Source organism: Terrapene carolina, unplaced genomic scaffold, assembly GCF_002925995.2.
Source record: "Terrapene carolina triunguis isolate 2854851 unplaced genomic scaffold, T_m_triunguis-2.0 Scaffold96, whole genome shotgun sequence".
Classification (NCBI taxonomy): Eukaryota; Metazoa; Chordata; order Testudines; family Emydidae; genus Terrapene; species Terrapene triunguis.
In genome coordinates this window covers 15,685,892-15,705,335 of record NW_020664447.1, presented here as the reverse complement: position 1 = coordinate 15,705,335, position 19,444 = coordinate 15,685,892, and the positions used below count along the sequence as shown (strand labels likewise).

Below are 19,444 nucleotides of genomic sequence, written 5' to 3'. Positions count from 1 at the left end.
ACCAGAACTGGACACAAGATTCCAGTACCAATTGCAACAGTGCCAGATAAAGAGGTAATGTAACCTTCCTACTCCTATACAAGATACACCTCTTTATTCATCCAAGGATCTCAGTAGCCCTTTTTGCCACAATATCACACTGGGAGCTCATATTCAGCTGATTATCCACCATGAGCCACAAGTCCTTGTTATAGTCACTGCTTCTCAGGATAGACTCTTCGATCCTGTAAATATGGTCTACTTTAGGCACTCAGCTCTCACTGTAAGTGACATTATATAGATGAAAGTCAACAGGAGATGGTTTCCTAACTGCCCTTTTTGCCATTGAAAATCTACCCTATTATTATGTATTAAAAATATACATTGGCTAGTCATTGTACAAACACAATCCCTGCTCCAAAGTGCTTTCAATGTCATTCAAATCTCGACATACCAAGTAACATAATAAACAGTTGGAGGGAAGGGTAAAAAGAGATTAGCCATAATTTAGCCCTGTACTAGTTATTTCCCCTTGCTGTTTGAGTACAATCCGCATGTGGAAGAATGTACCCTCCACTTTCTCTGATTCTCATAAAGTTGTCCTCACACTGTGGTTTATTATATGATGATGAGTTTGTTTTCCCCATGAAACATAATGGAAACATTTGCCTGATATCACCTTTGGTGACCAAGACCATTAACACAGTACATTTCAGACCAAGTGTTTTGATAACCAATATGCAAACTGCTCAAAATACCAAGTGCTACAGTGTAGACAGTGAACATCAGCAACATTACACTTAGCATGAACTATTTTGTAAGTGTTCTTTGGAATAGCTATAGAAATCTCATTCTCCCTCACCTAAAGGGTCATCTTATAGCGTGGTACCATTCATCTCATTTTTATGTCTTGGTTTATTGAATTTTCTTTTGTCTTGTCGTTTATAAGGAATAACATCCATGGCAGTGGTATGCATTGGTAGTAAGTGGATTTTGCATTTAAGAGCTTTGGCATTTAATCACCCACAAAAGCTATTTATTGCTTCATATACTCCTCTGCCATGAACATTATCCTTTAAGTATAATTTGTACTCATGCGGATATTTATTTTTGGAACCAAGTGAGGCTGTGTGCTATATTAGATCCTTTTTGGTACTTGATTTCCCTTAGCAGCCCATCAAATGGATTATAAACTGACTACAGTATCTCCAATTCTTCAGCACCTGTTCCTGATAGTCCAAATTTTATTTTTCAAATGATTAAAAATGTCTTTTGTGTCCAACATAATGTACTCCATTTTATTTTAAAACCCTCAAATTATCAGTAGTGTACCAATATTGTTTAGTAAGCTTTATACAAAAGGCCTCTGGATAAGGTACAGGTCATAAATTTTAAACTTTACATTTTTTAAATTATTTCATTATAGTTAAGCAATATTTGTAAATGATCATAAAATATTTAGTATAGGCACAATACTATCCAGTAATTTTCATTAAGTCCTCTCAGAAAGGCCACTCTTAAACAAAGTTAATGGAATGGGTGTTCATCATTCAGTGTTTGTTGTACCAGATGTGTTTGTAATACATCATTTAGACCGTTTATTGGGACTTACCTAAAACAGAGGTGTGACAATGTGGCACTGGCCTTTTTAAGAGGGAAGAAGCCAGTTCACCTGTGACTTGTCATTTGAACCCCCCCCCAATTAGGGTTAAGAGAGGGCTCCCAGATGGAGGAGACCGGGTGAGTCAGAGACCTGGTGGGTCAGAACCTGAGATGGTCATGAAGGGGCAGGTGAGACATCTTCTCCACAGCAAACCAGCATGGACCTGATAGTTGCTAATTACGAAATCACCAATGGATGAACTCACATTATCTTTAAGCAGCAGAATCCCCCATCTGAGTATATTCACCATTACATTCCCAGTAGACATGAGCCGCTCTTTAATATTCTTACAAATATTTAAAATTAATTCAACGAACAGGAGTTAGTGCCCGAATGTTTCCTCACTGGGGATATGGAAGACCTGGATTCAAGTTCCTGTTTTAGAGCAGGGATTTAAACCAGGGTGAGTGCCCTAACCACTGGACTATTGGGTAAAGGGCAGGGGTGGGAAGAGTAGCACTTTGTCCACTTCAGTTTTTGTGATTCTAGCCCTTCATTTCCTTTTGCTTTTTTAAATGCCCAAAATGAAATGTTTCATTTGACCTGAATTGAAATTTTTCTTAAATTCTTAAGTTTGCCAATTATTTTTATGTTTATGTTTAATTATTTATGTTTTGGTCTGGCCTGAAATGAATTCTTTTTTCAATGTTTCTAAACTTCCAGCAAACCAAAAAATCAGTTATTGGCAACTAACACTATGAACCAAAATTAAATTGTTTCGGGTTTGAGCTTTTTAAAATATTTTTTTTAAATTAAATTGAAGTAAACTTTTAAATGAAAAGTTGTTTAGAAAACATTTTAATTTTGACAGATTTTTTTTTGACAGAAACAATTCAGCAAATTCAACACACATTCACTAAATCTTTTGCTTGACCCACGCCTGTGCTTTTCATTGAAAAAAAGTTTTGACCAAAAAATTTTGCCCAGCTCTACTCATCTGCTGTTCTGTGGTAATGCACTTTTCCCAGTCCTAATTTCAAATTTAGGATTTAAAATAATTTAAGTTGACATGAAAACTCCAGGACACCACAGACATCGGACAATTATGTGAGCAATAGGTTTATGAATTGAACAGTGACTGTCCTCATCTCTAGTCTAGTCTAGACATATGTCAATAAATTGAATGGAATTTAGTTGAGGATAAGTTGTGTTAGAAAAGCACAAATAAAATCTTATCTCTTGGATGTATTTATGCCTGGAAGGCTGCATGTGCCATCAAAACACATATCTCATTAGTGTGTTGGAAGTAATGTAGTAGAGTTGGCTCACTTGCACACACACCTGCTGGCAAAGCCAAAATGTGCTGAAATAGTGCTGAGGGAATAGGGTGAGGGTGCATCAGGGACATTATTAACAAAATAATCTGGCTTTTCCTTCCAGTTTCTCTTAAGATCTTTTTCTTTTTTCTGCAAACCCATGCATTCCACTAATGGTGTTCAACTCTGAGCTATACGTGTCTAATAATGTTAGCCAAAAATGTATTTGGTGGAGTGAAAACAAAACAAACTTCCCCTGATTGCCAACTGGCCTCTCAGTGTATGGGAACTTGTGATAATGGCGACGTTAGACAATGGATATTCAACATGTATTGAAATGTGGTCCACCCCTTGTCTACACTTTGTACAAGAAGGTTTCTTTATGTCCAAATATAAATCTTTGCATAATTACTTATGCATCTGAGAACCTTCCAGACACTCCTGAATAAGCTCATGAAAACTATCTTGTTTGTATCTCATTTATTCTTACCTCCTTAGAGATTGCAACAGACAAACACATGACAATCATTTGAGCAAACGACAGATATCAATGGCTGAATTTACGTTTTGCTAAATTTTGTTTCACTTTTTTGTAGGCTTATGGAATTTACTTAACATATTGTAATATCTAAATGAACACTTACTGGAACACATGATAGAAAATTTGGTATATATTGAAAGTAAATATATTGTTGTTTTTCCATTGTATGCCCCGTAGTGCTTCTATGCATATTAGTATTTTAGTTGCTTCATAATATGAATAGGTGTAATTTAACTGCATGACTCTAGCTTCAAAGTATTAAAATAATAGAATGTATAGGCAGTACACGCTATCGTTAACAGTGAGTTCCAGCTTCTGTTCTAAGCTACCTATTATAAGTTGCTCATAATTTCATTACACAAATTCCTTTTGAACTGAAATATTCTTAAGGCCCCAGTTCAGCAAGATACTTAAATCACATGCCTAACTTCTTCTTATCATATGTGCAACATGTCTCAAGGGGCACGTGACCAGGATTCATCACCGTACTTTGAGCATGTGAGTAGTCCCATTCAAGTCAATGAGGTTATTTACCATTCTTCACGATAGGCATATTCTTAAGAACCTTGATGAATTGGAGCCTTAACATTATCAGAAAGGTGATTTAAAAATCATTGTTTATTCAATTGAACATGAAAAAGTTTTACCACACGTGTTGTGCTAAGAAAAGTTATATGTAGATAAATCATAAACAGCTGAAGATATGCTTTGTAGGTTTCACCAAAATGTAAGTTTTAAATAATTGGGGGTGTTCTATTAGTTTAGTATTTTTATATACTTATGAAAGTTAAAACAGCCATTTGAAATATTTTATGTAAAAAGACAAGAAAAAAGACTGAAGGAGATTACATTTAAGAATAGCATTATCCTCACCTTTAGCTTGCTCTTGGGAATTTGTATATTTACAAGTAACATCCAGTTAATATATTTATTTAAGACAAAATGCACATAAAGAGTCTTGCTGAAAATATAAAACAAAGCGAAAAATCCTATCAGTCTCTCAGCCTTTAATATTGTGTCTAGCCATTGGAACATATATGCATAGTTTTTTATTACGCTCCTAATGAAGGGTCATATCAACTGTAGTACTAAGACTGAAGGGGATGAATTCAGAGACAGAATGAGACAGATGACCTTTTTTCTCCTTTTTTGTGTGTGTTCTTAGCCTGATCTTTTATGTTGTTTCTTAAGTATTAAATACATTTATTTTGTAAAAGGAACAGGAGTACTTGTGGCACCTTAGAGACTAACAAATTTATTAGAGCATAAGCTTTCATGGGCATCCGAAGAAGTGGGTTGTAGCCCACGAAAGCTTATGCTCTAATAAATTTGTTAGTCTCTAAGGTGCCACAAGTACTCCTGTTCTTTTTGCGGATACAGACTAACACGGCTGCTACTCTGAAACCATTTATTTTGTAGATTCCCAAGAGCAAAATAATGTTGTTCTTCAATGTTGTCTCCCCAGATCAGTTTTTTCCCCTGTGTTTATAGATTAAAGCCGTAATGACTATCATTTCCAGTTTCTGTACCTTTTTAATGAATTATCTTTAATATAGTAACTTTGTGAACACCGTATGGGTAAATGGAGATCTTAGCTGTACCTGGGAATGCTTTGTTGGATCTCTCTTAGAAAGGTTGTTACAAGTAATAGACTGATCCCACCAGTTTTGGACTGTTAACAACTGATTTGGTTAAAGAAAATTATTTTAGGCTGAAGAGTTTATACAGTCTAGAAAACAAAACCAAAAAAAAACCAAAAAAAAAACCATACACTACAGACAATGTCTGAAATGAAAGAGCTCTTTCCTAGCTTTTGCCTGTAGGGCTTCTTATGAATGTGCTTTTACTTTTATTTCTTAGAACTACAGTAGAGATTTAAAAGAGGAAGGAACACAGAAGAATAGCAAAGAAAACATAGAAACATTAATGGTCCATTACATACCACAGGGAAGCAATTATGATGTAGTCACAAGTATGTTGCAACAGTATTTCAAAAGTGAGAAGTGTGTGTGTGTGTGTGTGTGTGTGTGTGTGTACCATTGTCTCAAATTTTCTTGTTCTCTTTGTCAGTCATTGAACGATTTTAAGTTTTCTCACTATAATTTAGAGCAGAAAGGATGACTCTAGATTGATAACTGGATATGGAGACTTTTACTTCCAGATCATCTGTTTGAAGCCAAAAGTAATTACTATCTGATGGATATTCTGGGGTTTCTGTGACATACGTTGACAGTCTCTCTCCATTTCCAAGATGAAAAGTGTTGACATTCCAGAGCTACCATTACAACTGATATTAGTTCACCTGAGACCTGAAGCAGAGAAAAAGAAAGGGAAGTGTTGTCTTTTTCGCATTGATGTTAAAGGTCATCTGGCAATTTTCACAAGATATGGGGTTTGTCCTGGTGTCCCTGAACAAAATGTCCCTGTAGCACAAGGTGTACAAAGTAGCAGCCACTTCTCACCCCAGAGATGCTTAAATGTCAGTGGTGCTAAACATGCAAAAGTCCAAATTCTGAAATGATTAGTTTTAATTCATGCCTTACAAAGGTAAAACTCTCAGTGGGAGTTTTGCCTACTTAAAGACTCAATACATAAGGATTTAGTACATAGTTCGTAAAGTGATCTGGGATCCTATGAAAAGTCATACACTAGTGACTATACAAATGTACTTGAATTTATTAGGCCAGAGAGAATGAGGTTTGAATAGGGATGAAAACTGAACTCCCTGTTACTGACAAGAGACAATCATCTCCAGGTCTTCGCTGAGTGGCATTGTCTGTGTAGTATACAAAAGCTTGCAGGGCTCCTTGCTAATTGTGCTGGACTTGTATGTATGATGGTGACCATCAGACCTAGGGAACAATAGCCTGTATAGTTTCATTATTACCAAGGTTTGCGCTTCTTATTTAATAATTTCTTTTTTTAAATTTCTTATTTATAAGCTTTTATAGTCACACTGCTAAGAAACTGACTCAAGGATTTGCTTTACACTGCCAGTATTTACAAAAAGTTGTACAGGCTTCTCTGTGGTATTCAGTAAGGGACTGTCTTTTGTATTTGTCTACAGCTATTAAGAAGCCCCCAGCTAATTTTGATTACTTCCAAAATTGTGTGGAAACACATATCTGTGTCACTTCACATTTTGGACAGAAAAGATTAGAACACGAAACAGAAAGCAGTCATGAAGAATTGCAATTGTAACCTGCCCAGAAATTATGCAAGGCTCTGTCAGGCCAAGCATTTTTTTCTAATGGCCCCTTAAAAAAAAATCAGGTGGGGAGTGCTTGCCCTGTGCATGTATATAGTGTGCAACTAGACAGTCAGAGCCTTGTGTTTGGGGGAATGTGATAAATACCACAGATTATGGGGATGAGAGATTTCTGGATGCTTCACAATGCAGCTGGCCCAGAAAAGCACTGAGGACTCTATTCCAGCTCCCAGCTGTCAAACCGTCCTCGTCCACCATGACAAATGTTACCAACACACAACTCCCTGACCAGTTACCAACCCTTCCCAGACATCACAAGCACCTCTGTGCCAAAGAACTAAAAAAAAGTCCTTGAAGTAAATTGATGAAAATAGTTCTGAGGAAATTCCTTATCTGAGTTTGCACAGAGCCCTGCAACGTCTACGACCAGACCAAGTATTAGTTGATTTATTTTCTTGTATGCAGTCCTGCTACACACTATCTGTCTGGCTGTTCATTTGTCCTTGTGGGTTCCTGGGAGGGAGATGACTAAAACTCCCATCAGCCTTTGAGGCTGGCTTCAGCTATCCAGATGGATACCACAGAGCAGGGTATCAAGCACTTCCTGTAAATGTTTTTTAAATGTTTCTAGTCTTGGCCTTTGATGCTTCTAATGATAAATGTTTATCCCTGGACAAACGCCAATGGTATTGCATCTACAATTTAGACCAAAATAGTCTGTAGGTTTCTGCGAGGAAATCTTGATTATTATTGATTTTATAGATAAGTAATCACATGTATCAAAATACTTTGCAAGACGCAAATGCCTTGGAAATACAAAATAAAGAGCAATTGATAAGAGTAATTGATAATTTACAATAAACTTATTGCATTCTATTTGCAATCCTGATTTTCATGTAAATTCTGTCTACAGGTTGTCTCTGTATTTACTTTTTTTTTTTTCATTTTCTTCTTTCCTACTTTCAGCAAAATGCCTCAGCAGATAAGGCGACCCTTGCCTCAACAAAGGAAGCAAATCGAAGTGTCCAGGAGTGTGATTCTCAAGATGTAAGATTGGGAGTTAGTACTTAATATAGACTGAAAGCAAATATTAAAGCCTTAGAGACAATTTTAATGCTATCTGTTTTTAATAATCAAGACAGTACATATATTTTAAAAGCAATTTCATGTTCAGATGCTGTGAAGCAAATACTGTTTGGGGTACAAGTATGCAGTGTACTCCCTGGGTTTTCTTTAGGGATTGGTTAACAGGGTTTTTAAAGCTTTTGTGAAAGTAAAGCAGTAGAAGAGATGTGATTTAATGATTAACCTGTTCAGCAATCTACTTATTCCCTTAGAGATTTGGAACACAGTGAGGTACAGAATCCTGTTATATAACATTCACATTAATAAACAAGCATAGATGTCACATTGGGGGGGGAGGGGGAGAAGGAACCTAAGGCAGATGTTTAACTTGAGCAGTAATGATGACAGTGTAATGGTAAAAATCTGCAATCTTGTCAACTGCGACTAGGGAACAAGCTGAAAGCTCAAATCTATAACGCATCAGAGACAGTGGGCTGGAACTGCAGCCCTTACTCAGTTAAAACACTGATGTAGTATAGTAACATAAACCTCAAACCAATTTATTATGGCCTGTGTTACAATAAAAACAAAAAAGAGTAGAGTATTGCTGATTTGGATGTTTCCCTGGATATTGCAAAGGATATCACACTAATATGGTCTTAGCAAATGTCCTAATGAGACATGAAAAAAAACAATAAGAGAAGACAAGAGACAAATGAGCCTGGAGTGAAATACTAAACACACTAGTGTTCCTTAAATATAACAACCACTATATCTGTAGGTAACTGGAAAGCCTTCTGGTAACAATAATAGCAGTTTACACATCTTTCATCCACACACTTAAACTGTTATGCAGGGATTGCTTTACCCACCTCAGAAGTGCAGCCATCTTTTGTATGGAACACAAGAGCCATTTAACAGCACAAAGGAACACAGTGCACAACAGGAACATATTATACAACATTTTAAGGAAAGAACTGATTCAGTTAACACTGCAAAGTAGAAAGAGTTGAGCCTGTTGCCTTCAACTCTCTACCAAGCTCCTTCCTGATATCACTTACTGGTTTTTGTTTAGCAAATTGCTCATGAATATATCCCTATTTTTGGTGAATGTTTTTTGTTTTTCCCAAGAACTTGCTGAATAGTTTGGACAACTTATTTTCAGATTGCAGGTCATTTGCAAATATGGTCCCCATCAATCAGTGTCTCAGTATTATATACACCTATGTCACATGGTATGTTTGCTCACTGATTGCAGCACAGAATTTTTTTAAAACGTGTGAATAGTGAACAACAAATAATTCATTATTTGAGCAGCTGTAGTTAAAACATTACAGGGGGGGATTACTGAGGCAGAACTAAAGCAATTAATGCATAGTGGCCATACTTTTTAAATAGAGCTGGCCAAAAAAATTGCATTGACATTTTTTCAACAGAAAATTGGGTTTTTGACTAAATGAAATTTTTCGCAAAAAGTGTCTGTTTTCTGCAGAAAATTTTGACTTTTTATAAAAGAAAAAAAAACTGACAACAGAAGCACTTTTGGTTTTCTGCCAAAAAGCTGAAAAAGTGTGATTCAGATATTCTGTCATGGTGCCTTATGGGAGCTATAGTTTTGGTGCCACATGCCCCAACTCTTCTCTATGGACTGCTTTCCCTAGCTGCACTACATCTCCCATGATGGCCCATGTTGGCTAAACAAAAGGGGAGACCATGAGGCACCATGTAAAGTATTATAGTATAATTAGGCAAGCCAAAAAAGAACTGGAAGAGCAACTAGCCAAAGACACAAAAACTAACAGCAATTTTTTAAAAGCACATCAGAAGCAGGCAGCGTGTCAAACAATGGGGCCACTGGAAAATCCAGGTGCTAACAGAGCACTCAAGGAAGATAAGGCTAGTGCGGAGAAGCTAAATGAATTCTTTCCATCCATATTCATTGTAGAGGATGTGACAGAGGTTTCCACATGTGAGCCATTCTTTTTAGGTAACAAATCTGAGGAACTATCCCAATTTGAAGTGTCAAAGAGGAGGTTTGGAATAAATTAAACAGTAATAAGTCACCAGGACCAGATGGTATTCACCCAAGAGTTCTGAAAGAACTCAAATATGAAATTGCACAACTATTAACTGTCGTAAGTAACCTATCATTTAAATCAGCTTCTGTAGCAGATGATTGGAGGATAGCTAATGTGACATCAATTTTTTTTAAAAGGCTCCAGAGGCAATCCTGGCAATTACAGGCCAGTAAGCCTAACTTCAGTACCAGGCAAATTGGTTGAAACTATAGTAAAGAACAGAATTATCAGGCACATAGATGAACACAATATGTTGGGGAAGAGTCAACATCGCTTTTGTAAAGGAAAGTCATGCCGCACCAATCTATTAGAATTCTTTGAGGGGGTCAACAAACATGTGGACAAGCGTGATCCAGTGTATATAGTGTACTTGCCTTTCACAAAACCTTTGACAAGGTCCCTCACTAAAGGCTCTTAAACAAAGTAAGCAGTCATGGGATAAAAGGGAAGGTCCTATCATAGATAAGTAACTGGTTAAAAGACAGGAAACAAGGGGTTGGAATAAATGGTCAGTTTTCAGAATGGAAAGAGGTAAATTGAGGTGTCTCCCCCGGATCTGCACTGGGACCAGTTCTGTTCAGCATAATCAGAAATCCGAAAAAGGGGGTAAACAGTGAGGAGCAAAATTTGGAGATGATAACTATTGATAGTAATTTTGTAATTCCAAAGCAGACTGCAAAGAGTTACAAAGGGACCTCACAAAACTGGGTGACTGGGTAACAAAATGGCAGATGAAATTCAATGTTGATAAATGCAAAGTAATGCACATTGGAAAACATAATACCAACTACTCATGTAAAATGATGAAATCTAAATTAGCTGTTGCCCCTCAAGAAAGATCATGGAGTCACTGTGGATAGTTCTCTGAAAAGATCTACTCAGTGTGCAGTTGCAGTCAAAGAAGCTAATAGTATGTTAGGAACCATTAGGAAAGGGGTAGATAAAAAGACTAAAAATATCATAATACCACTATATAAATCCATGGTATGCCTACATCTGTAATATTGCATGCAGTTCTGGTGCCCCATCTCAATAAAGATATATTAGAATTGGTAAAGGCACAAGGAAGGGCAATAAAAATGATTAGGGGTATGGAAAAGCTTCCATATGAGGAGTGATTAAAAAGTCTGGGACTGTTCAACTTGGAAAAGAGCCTAAGGGGGGATATGATAGAGATCACTAAAATGATGAATCATTTGGAGAAAGTAAATAAGGAAGTGTCATTTACCCCTTTTCATAACACAATATCGAGTGGTCACCCAAAGAAATTAATAGGCAAGTTTAAAACAAAAGGAAGTATTTCTTCACACAACGCACAGTCAACCTGTGGAACTCATTGCCAGGGCATGTTGTGAAGGCCAAAACAAGGTTCGAAATAATTAGATACATTCGTGGAGGATAGGTCCATCAATGGCTATTAGCCAAGATGTGAGGGATGCAACCTATGCTCTAGGTATCCCTAGCCTCTCACTGCCAAGGGATGGATAATTCAATGGTTGTCTGTTCTGTTCATTCCCTCCAAAGTGCCTGGCGCTGGCCGCTGTCGGAAAACAGGATACCGGGCTAAATGGACCATTGGTCTAACCCAGTATGGCCATTCTTATGTTCTTATGGGAGATACAGTCTGGCCAGGTATCCTGGCCCACATTGGAGAAGAGGGACATTAGGCATTTTAACTACAATTCCCATTTGACACTGCAAGGCATTTCCAAATTTGATTTTAGTTTTCAGCTGAACGGTTTCGGCTTAAAGTTTGTTTTTCTCAATGTTAATAGAAATTTTTGGTGAGAGAAACAATTTTCTGAACAGCTCTCTTAACCTCTATACAGTTCTTAATTAGGCTAAATTCTCAGTGAAATCAGTGGTAGCTGTGTCATGATATAAGGACGTCATTATATGCTCCCTCCCACCTGCCCCCCCAAAATTGTAGATGATTTTAAAAAGCAACCTAGATAAAACAATTTTAGGTTTGAACAAGCTGAAAAGCACAACATTAACTAATGTTGGAAATATTGTTTCCAGTTTATTCTACAATGAATGACCACAGACTCCAAAAGTAGAATGAGCTAAGAAAGGAAGGTATTTTGTCTTTGAATATTAAATGGTATTTCCTAAGTATGTCTCTGTTTAGAATCTACAGTCCTAATACAAATAAATATACAGTTAATATTTTACTTTCAAAAATGAAAATTTTTGGAGGCATATAGGTATGAATTTGAACTGCCCTTTAGTCCGAGAGTCAGCTGATCTAACAAAGCAGAGAGCTATATTCAACTGCAACAAGCTCCCTTCTGTGCTGCTGCCACCTAGTCAGGGCTGGATTAATGCAGGGGCTTTAGGGGCTGAAGTCTAGGGCCCAGGCTAAGGGGGGCCACATTGCAGCAGGACTCAGGCAGGCTGCCTTCATGCCATGGCCCCACGCTGCTCCTGGAAGCGGCCGGTTTCTGGTATGTCTCTGCGGCCCCTGGCGGGGGGGAGGCATCGCCACCCGCTGCTCCCGCCTCCAGCACCGTCCCCACAGCTCCATTGAACCAACCAATGGGAGCTGTGGGGGCGGTGTTTGTGGGCATGGGCAGCGTATAGAGACATGTTGTCCCCCTCCCCTCAAGGGTGCGTAGAGACATGCCAGGAAGCCGGCCACTTCTGGGAGCGGTGTGGGGCCACAGCATGCAGGCAAGCAGCCTGCCTGAGCCCTGCTGCACTGGGAGCCGCCTGTGGTAAGTTCATCCCAGCCAGAGCCTCCACCTCGCACCCCCTTCTGCACCCCAAACTCCTGCACCCAAACTCCCTCCCAGAAAGAAACTAATAGCTGTTCTAAGGTAAGAAGTAGGCTATTTTGAATTAACTTAACTATAGTCTACATGTTTTAAGACTGAAATGTAACCACAGAATGGCTTTATGTTAATTAAAAGGCAAGTTTAGTGTAGTGTTAATAGCCTCAATGCCATAATTGCGATAATTTTGTTTTAAATTAGGAAAAAGACTTGCCTACACAAAATCTAATAGCCCCAGGCCCACAGGAGCGTTAATCCGGATCTGCCCCTAGTATGTGTAGCCAGTGCCAGGGAGTAAACCCCCTGCATGTGTGCTCAGGACAAGTCACAGCCTGGCTCTGTGAGAACCAGTATATCTCCGGATAACAAAAAAAATAAAAATAAGGGTAAAATGTGATGGATCCATCAGTCAAGTAAATCAAGTCAATGAGTTTTTGGCTTATCAGTAATAAAAAAAAAAAGAAATTAAACATATAGAATAGATGTTATAAAGGATACATTACAAAAATGATAAAAAGTGGGCTGGAACTGAATGCATGTTATGATGATGATGCAGGTAGGTGTAAAAGCTTTATTTCATGGTTTTATTGTTGCCTGATCTATTGATTATATATTGATCATATTACTGATATAGATTCCCCAATTAGCACTCATAAATTTGGTAGGTTCTTTTCCCATGGTCAGGTCCAGTAGTATCAGAATTACTGCTCAGTTGGGAGTCCTGATGGGCATGGTTGCAACACTCACACTTAGGAAATCACACTAAACTTATAATAGTTTTATTAATGCAGGTAGTAACTTCACAAACACTCCAACCCAGCAAGCCAAAATGAGGTGAGCATTCTTGTACTTACACCATCCCTTGAAAAACAACCTGAAGTGTTAGTTATCTTCTTCCACCTCACCATCATAACCATCACCAGTGGTCATCATCTCCCAAGGGCCATATCTCTCCCTTCCAAAGCACATCGGACTGGGATACAACTTTATAATGTGTTATGCTGACACCACTATGCCTAATGCGTATTCATTAGCGGTTTCTCCCCTTTGCCTTATTTGTATTTCCTCCCAATCTGGAGGGCCAGTAGACTGCTTTTTATCTGATTCCACCCTTTGGTCTGTCCAGTTTGGGTGGCCCTAGCAGGCATTAAAACTCTTGCCAACATAACTCTCAAGGTCATAGGGACACACAAGCTGACCTAGTACATCAAAGTAGTCCTCCAGGGAAAGCAGTGCCTCAATTGTCTTGAAGTCCAGCTTCAGGAGGGAGAGAAACTATAATTTGATATTTTTAGAAACCTGAAAAAAGACTTGAAATCCCACCCCTTCTTTAAAAAAATGTTTCCAAAATGTTATTTTAAGGAGTGATATCTCAGGACTTTTCAGAACTAGAAGCAAGTACTGTACCTGTTGGAAAGTTGGGTATTTCCTCTTGTCAATAGGACAATGCTCTTGTCTGCACTTCTGAGCTGTGTCATTTTGAATAAATTCCAAGTTTGGGAAGAAGAACGGTACCTTTTTTTCCCACATGTTTGTTTGCATGTTGGTTTTACTTTATTTCTCTGTTTCTTTGTTGTTGTTTTTTAAATAGGAAATGTTTGAAGATAGTCAGATTTTTTAAAATATTATGTTCCAGTGACCAAAGTACAATTAAGGTGGTAAAAAATGCATGACAAGTTATGATCTGTCATTTATTTTTAAAAAATAATATAAGGGTTAAAACTGAGTTTAAAAACTGGGACTTAATGAACATGGTCAGAATCAAGATGTTGCTAAGAAACCTTCAGCAACTCTTTTCTCAGAGTGGTGAAAAAATCCCTTAATTGTTAAACTGAATCTTGTTTATCAGATAATTTTGTAGAAGGATTACTCTTCTAATGACTGACTACCGTAGAAGAACATATGGTATTTTAGACTTCTAAAGAAAAGAGAGCGAAGGTAAAGGGCTTGTCAAATATATCAGATTTCCCTTCTTGCACTCCTTATGGCCAAATACTTTGATTATTTTTAATTTGCTACTCCTGCTGCAGTTTTTGTTTATGGCTTATGTGTTCATATTAATGTATGTAATTTCTAAAGTGAATACATATACAATTTTATATATAAGTTGGATCTAGATAAGCAGAATGAAATTAATTCATTTGGAAATTGGACAGGCTGGGAAAAAAGAGCTACCTCCCCTCCCCTCCCATGGGACATTCAATGGCTACAAGTAGTTAGATCATCTTGCAATATTATTGTCTTGGTTTATTTAAATCAGTGACATTTTGCCTGAGTCAGGACCTCTGTTTGCCTCCAATACCAATACCAATTTTCTTTTACTCATCCCTGGCATTTATAAAACACTTTAATAAGAAGAATCTTGTCAATTAAATTCAAGAGGATGTTTTCCAGTGGTCAGACTGCTAGGAGATTATCAGTGAAATCCTGGCTCAGTTGAAGTCAATGGTATATTTTTCTGTTGGCTTCAAGGGAATCAGGATTTCACCTCATGTATTTTTACTTACAGTGCACAGCAAGCCCTTCTAGTGTAGAATCCTGGACTGAACAATGTCTCAAGCAGAAACTAGACTCCTTCTGTTACAATATTATGAAGAATATTATCAATGTGTAACTTTCACACCCCTCCTCCCCCAAAAAAGAAAAAGCACCATCCAAAGGTCATTCACTACCTTCTTCAGTCCAGAGAATCCTGATGCATATGACACAACATTTAGAATCACCTATTGCAGGGAGTCAGAAATAACATCAAGCAATTTATAAAAAGTTGCTTTATTTAAACAGCTTATATTCATCTTGTGTTGGATTTCTAGCTCTCTGTGTTTGCCCTTGCTCAGCCTTTTCTGAAAAACAAAAGTAGTACAGATTTTATTTACTGCCTTCATGTTCGTGCAGTAAACAAATATAACAAATTCCTTAATCATTCAGTGGCAAAGGACATCGAGCACTGGACCAAAACATACACACGTTTCTAAGCAACCATGGTATTTAGCTTCATAATTTTGCATCATTCTTAACAGCAAAGCTTTGATCACTGTACTATCCTCCACCCCCCTTTCCAGTGTGGTAACAAGAGAAAAATAAAATTGTTACTGTCACAAATTTCATTTCAGGCTGGCTCAATTCTGAATCTGACTTCAATTGTCCCATGCTGCCTAAAAAAAGACTATAAAGGTCATGAAGGGTTAAAACAATTTGGTTTTAACTATTAAGCCAGCACACTGAATGCCTAAAACAAGAGTGCTAAAGTGTGAAAAACTGCAGGGAATACCTTAATCAAGAACCAATGGAAACACACACTCAAATATATTACATATATTTAGCATGACATCTTCTTTAATAAGCTGTTTGGAGGCTCACCAGATATTTAAGTAGATCATTATAATAGTTGATGAGAAGGTGTTTGTGTGTCCTTGTACTAAACATGGAAGTAATTTGGCTAATGATACAGGACAGTTCTCAAAGGAAAAAATCCATTCTGCACCTTACCATAGTTATGCCATATTTTAATAGTTCATGTGTATTTTAAAACAAGATACAACAATAAAGTTTATATACACATGAGCCATCTGTGTAGGTTAGCGGATTATCATGAGGAAAAAAAAGACTAACAGTTAACAAGTCAAGTTCAGCCATGGATGTAAGCAGATAAGCAGATGCAACTCCACTGCCTTCAGTTAAGTCTTTGGCCTTGCATCTTTGAGGGGACAAGTTACTTTAGAAATCAGGGAAACTGACAAAAGAACATTCTTCTCAGTATGCAGCATCAGAACTAGAGAAGGGAAGAGATCTCAGAACCTAGAACTAGGGAGAAAGGAGCATGACAATATGTGTTTAATGTTTGAGAACTAACTTGTTATAGTCTAAATTCTCTCAGTTGGTCTGGTGTAAGTCCAGTCTGAGAGCAGAATTTATCATTTTAATCATTAGATCAATGTGAAATATTTGCAAACAACACAAAAACACGCAAAACTTGATTGACTGGTGTTTGATACAAATTCAAATGCCAAACCAAGATAATTGAAAAGTTTGGAAGGGATAATGAACTTTTGAGCAAACCTGGGCCCTTTATAATTTTGACTTGAAATCATTTAAATTTCTCCTTTCAGAGAGTTTTGGCATTAAACCAGGTGAAATTTAGCAGATTTTATCTACTTCCTCTTTGAAAGTTTCAGATCATTTGAACCAATAACACAAGAAAAATCCGGGGATTGTAAACCCACCCAAACCCCAAATATATTCTACCTCTGCAATGTGAAACCAGGAGATTCCGGATCAAACTCTGATCTCATAGATATCAGTTTTACACCAGCTTAACTCCACTGACACTCTATGGAGCTTTAACACTAAGGGCTTGTCTACATTGCAGCTAGATAGGAACATGCCTTGCAGCCTGAATAGACAGATGCACGAGCTCTGCTCTAGCTAGCAGGCTAAAAATGCACCTTAATAAGCAAGCTGAATGATTAGTTGATCTACACAGTATGTAGTTTTCTTTTTAAGAGTCTTGCTTCACTGATTTAACTGAATACCTTCATAGTCATGTTGTTGCATAATTTGTAGATCAAATTGAATAGTTTAATAGTCAAGAGGCATGCCTAATGTTACTATTCTATTAAAAAAATTAATGAGGATGCATACTGGACTGATCCACTTTCATAATTTACACAGCCAGCAGTGCATCTCCCTAGCTCTGCTGTATAATTCATGGGGTAAGCTGAATACTATAGGTGTTAAATTTTTGCTTACTTTACTGATCAAGCTGCATATTTCATCAGTTGAATTCTCACATACTAATACTTTGTTGATCAAGCTGCATACTAAATTGATCAAGATGGATAAATACTTTGTCTTATACAATGCCTTGATTGTCTATCTGCTTTAATATTTACTATTCCAGATTCTTTGTGCTGTAGAGTGCATAAAAATGAATTGCTTTAGGCGTGAGAGGCATTGCACCATGGGATACTTTATTTTACAAATAAAAATAAAGAGGTCATTAATATTTTTCTTAATCTCCACATGGAAAATGTGAAATGAGCCCTCCTCACCAATAAATTCAGCCCATGGAAGCATTGTTCTGTTGTTTAGAAGGAAAAAATAATAATAACCCGTTTTTTTGCAGAGAACCAAATTCACACACAGTTATAAAAATTGTAATTCCTGTCAAGACTAAATTTTAATGAGATGTTGTGGGAAAATATACAATTGAAACAGAAAAGTATAGAAAAATAAACCAATAAAAATAAGGTTAGCATAGTCTGCAAATAAATGAACTTGATTGATCATTTTTTCCATGAAGTTTTCATCTTGGGATCAGACAGTGGGCAGCTGTCTGCATATGCAGCTTTCATTGATTTCAATGAGAGCTCTGCACATACAGGGCCTGAAGGATTGGGGCCTTCATAATGCCTCCAAATCAATGGACAACATATGCAAGTCAGTTAATAAATTATCTGTAATCATTAGGTTCTGGATCAGAAAAATTACTATAGTAGAAAGACTTTAAAGTCAACAAGAGTTTAACAGATTATCAATGGGGTAAAGGTGTTCAGAATTTGCCCACAGTTAATCTGTAAAGTTCACTCATTAGTAAAATATCTGTAGGTTGAGTAGCTCAACACCTACCAAATAGGGGAAGGATATGTGCAGGAAAGAGAGAGAGATATCACCTCTGACCGTGTCTTCCTGTTTAAATTTGAGGAGGAGTAACAAAATTGCACCTGCACAACCAAAAGGCTGTGTAGATTAGAGGAATGAGCAAAAGATAGGAGGGTCTTAAATTATAATCCAGACTCTGCCTCTTTCTGTCTCCGTTTCCTGTTCTCCAATGTGTGGTTAGTGATACTTACCTACCCAACTCAAAGGAGTGTAGTGAGAGCTAACTATTTTGTTAATAACTGGACAATGACAGGAGGGGAGAGACTCTGTCAAGGCCACACCTATTCTAGATTTTGCCTGGCCCTTCCCCACCCACCTCTATACAGGGGCAGGCACACCTCCTTTCAATGCACTCCCCGGGGTCAGGAACCAGGGAATTAGGTGTTAGCTGCAGAGCTTGACTTCTCAATGGGGGTAGGTAAATGTGAGGCCAGGAACCGAAGCAAGAAGAGCTGTGATGGAGTGGGGGAGGCATGCTTCATTTTTCCGAAAGGGTTACAGTAAGGACAGCTACCAGACCACAGTTCCTCTTAATCACTACCCTCACTTCCAATGCAAGCAGGGGGTTAGAGCCACAATCCTGCCTAAAATATGTCACTGGATCAGGATAATATATACCTTTATCAATGAGATGATCAAAAGGTTTTCCAAGCTGATGAAGTCTGCATTTTATCAAAAAATGATATAATAAATAATAAACCAAATCCCAAAACATCACACATTGCAGCATATTGAGAACAGTCGATTAAACAAGTAAAATATGTATCTGGCATGACTTAACTAGCACCTCTTAGAAGTGCAGCACCTATCTCTTTTGTAACATACCCATTGTATCAATAATGCTATAATATGGAGTTGGAACTTGAGTTGCCTTACTGGATCAGAGCAGTGGTTCATCTAGTCCAGCATCCTATCTCTGATGGTGGCCAGTAACAGATGTTTGAAAGGAAGGTGCAAGAAATCTTGTTGTGAGCTCTTACAGGGTAACCTGCCACAGAGTGGTGTCCTGCTAATTGCCAATGGTTACAGATTGGCTGAAACCATGGACTTAGAATTTCAGAATTCTGTGATCCTTTTTACCATCAGGAAGACTTTGTAGTCTTAAATATAGTGATCAGTAATAAATATCAAGAATAAAAGGAGATGTTGGGAAAGTGGGACACAAGCATCGTTATTTTTTCATAGTCTTAAAATTAAATCACAATTTTTAGTCACACTA

The 19,444-nt window shown here is 37.5% G+C and overlaps 1 protein-coding gene across 3 annotated transcripts in view; it reads left to right on the top strand.

The window, feature by feature from the left end:
• LUZP2 (leucine zipper protein 2) overlaps positions 1 to 19,444 on the top strand; it is a 353,967-nt gene that overhangs the window by 327,631 nt on the left and 6,892 nt on the right. For 2 of the 3 annotated variants that reach the window (XM_026651368.1, XM_026651366.1), the window contains one exon: positions 7,614 to 7,694. The exons of the other annotated variant lie outside the window; for it this stretch is intronic. In XM_026651368.1, coding sequence (XP_026507153.1) covers positions 7,614 to 7,694 — 81 coding nt within the window. The remainder of the gene's footprint in view (positions 1 to 7,613; positions 7,695 to 19,444) is intronic. 3 annotated transcript variants of the gene reach the window in all.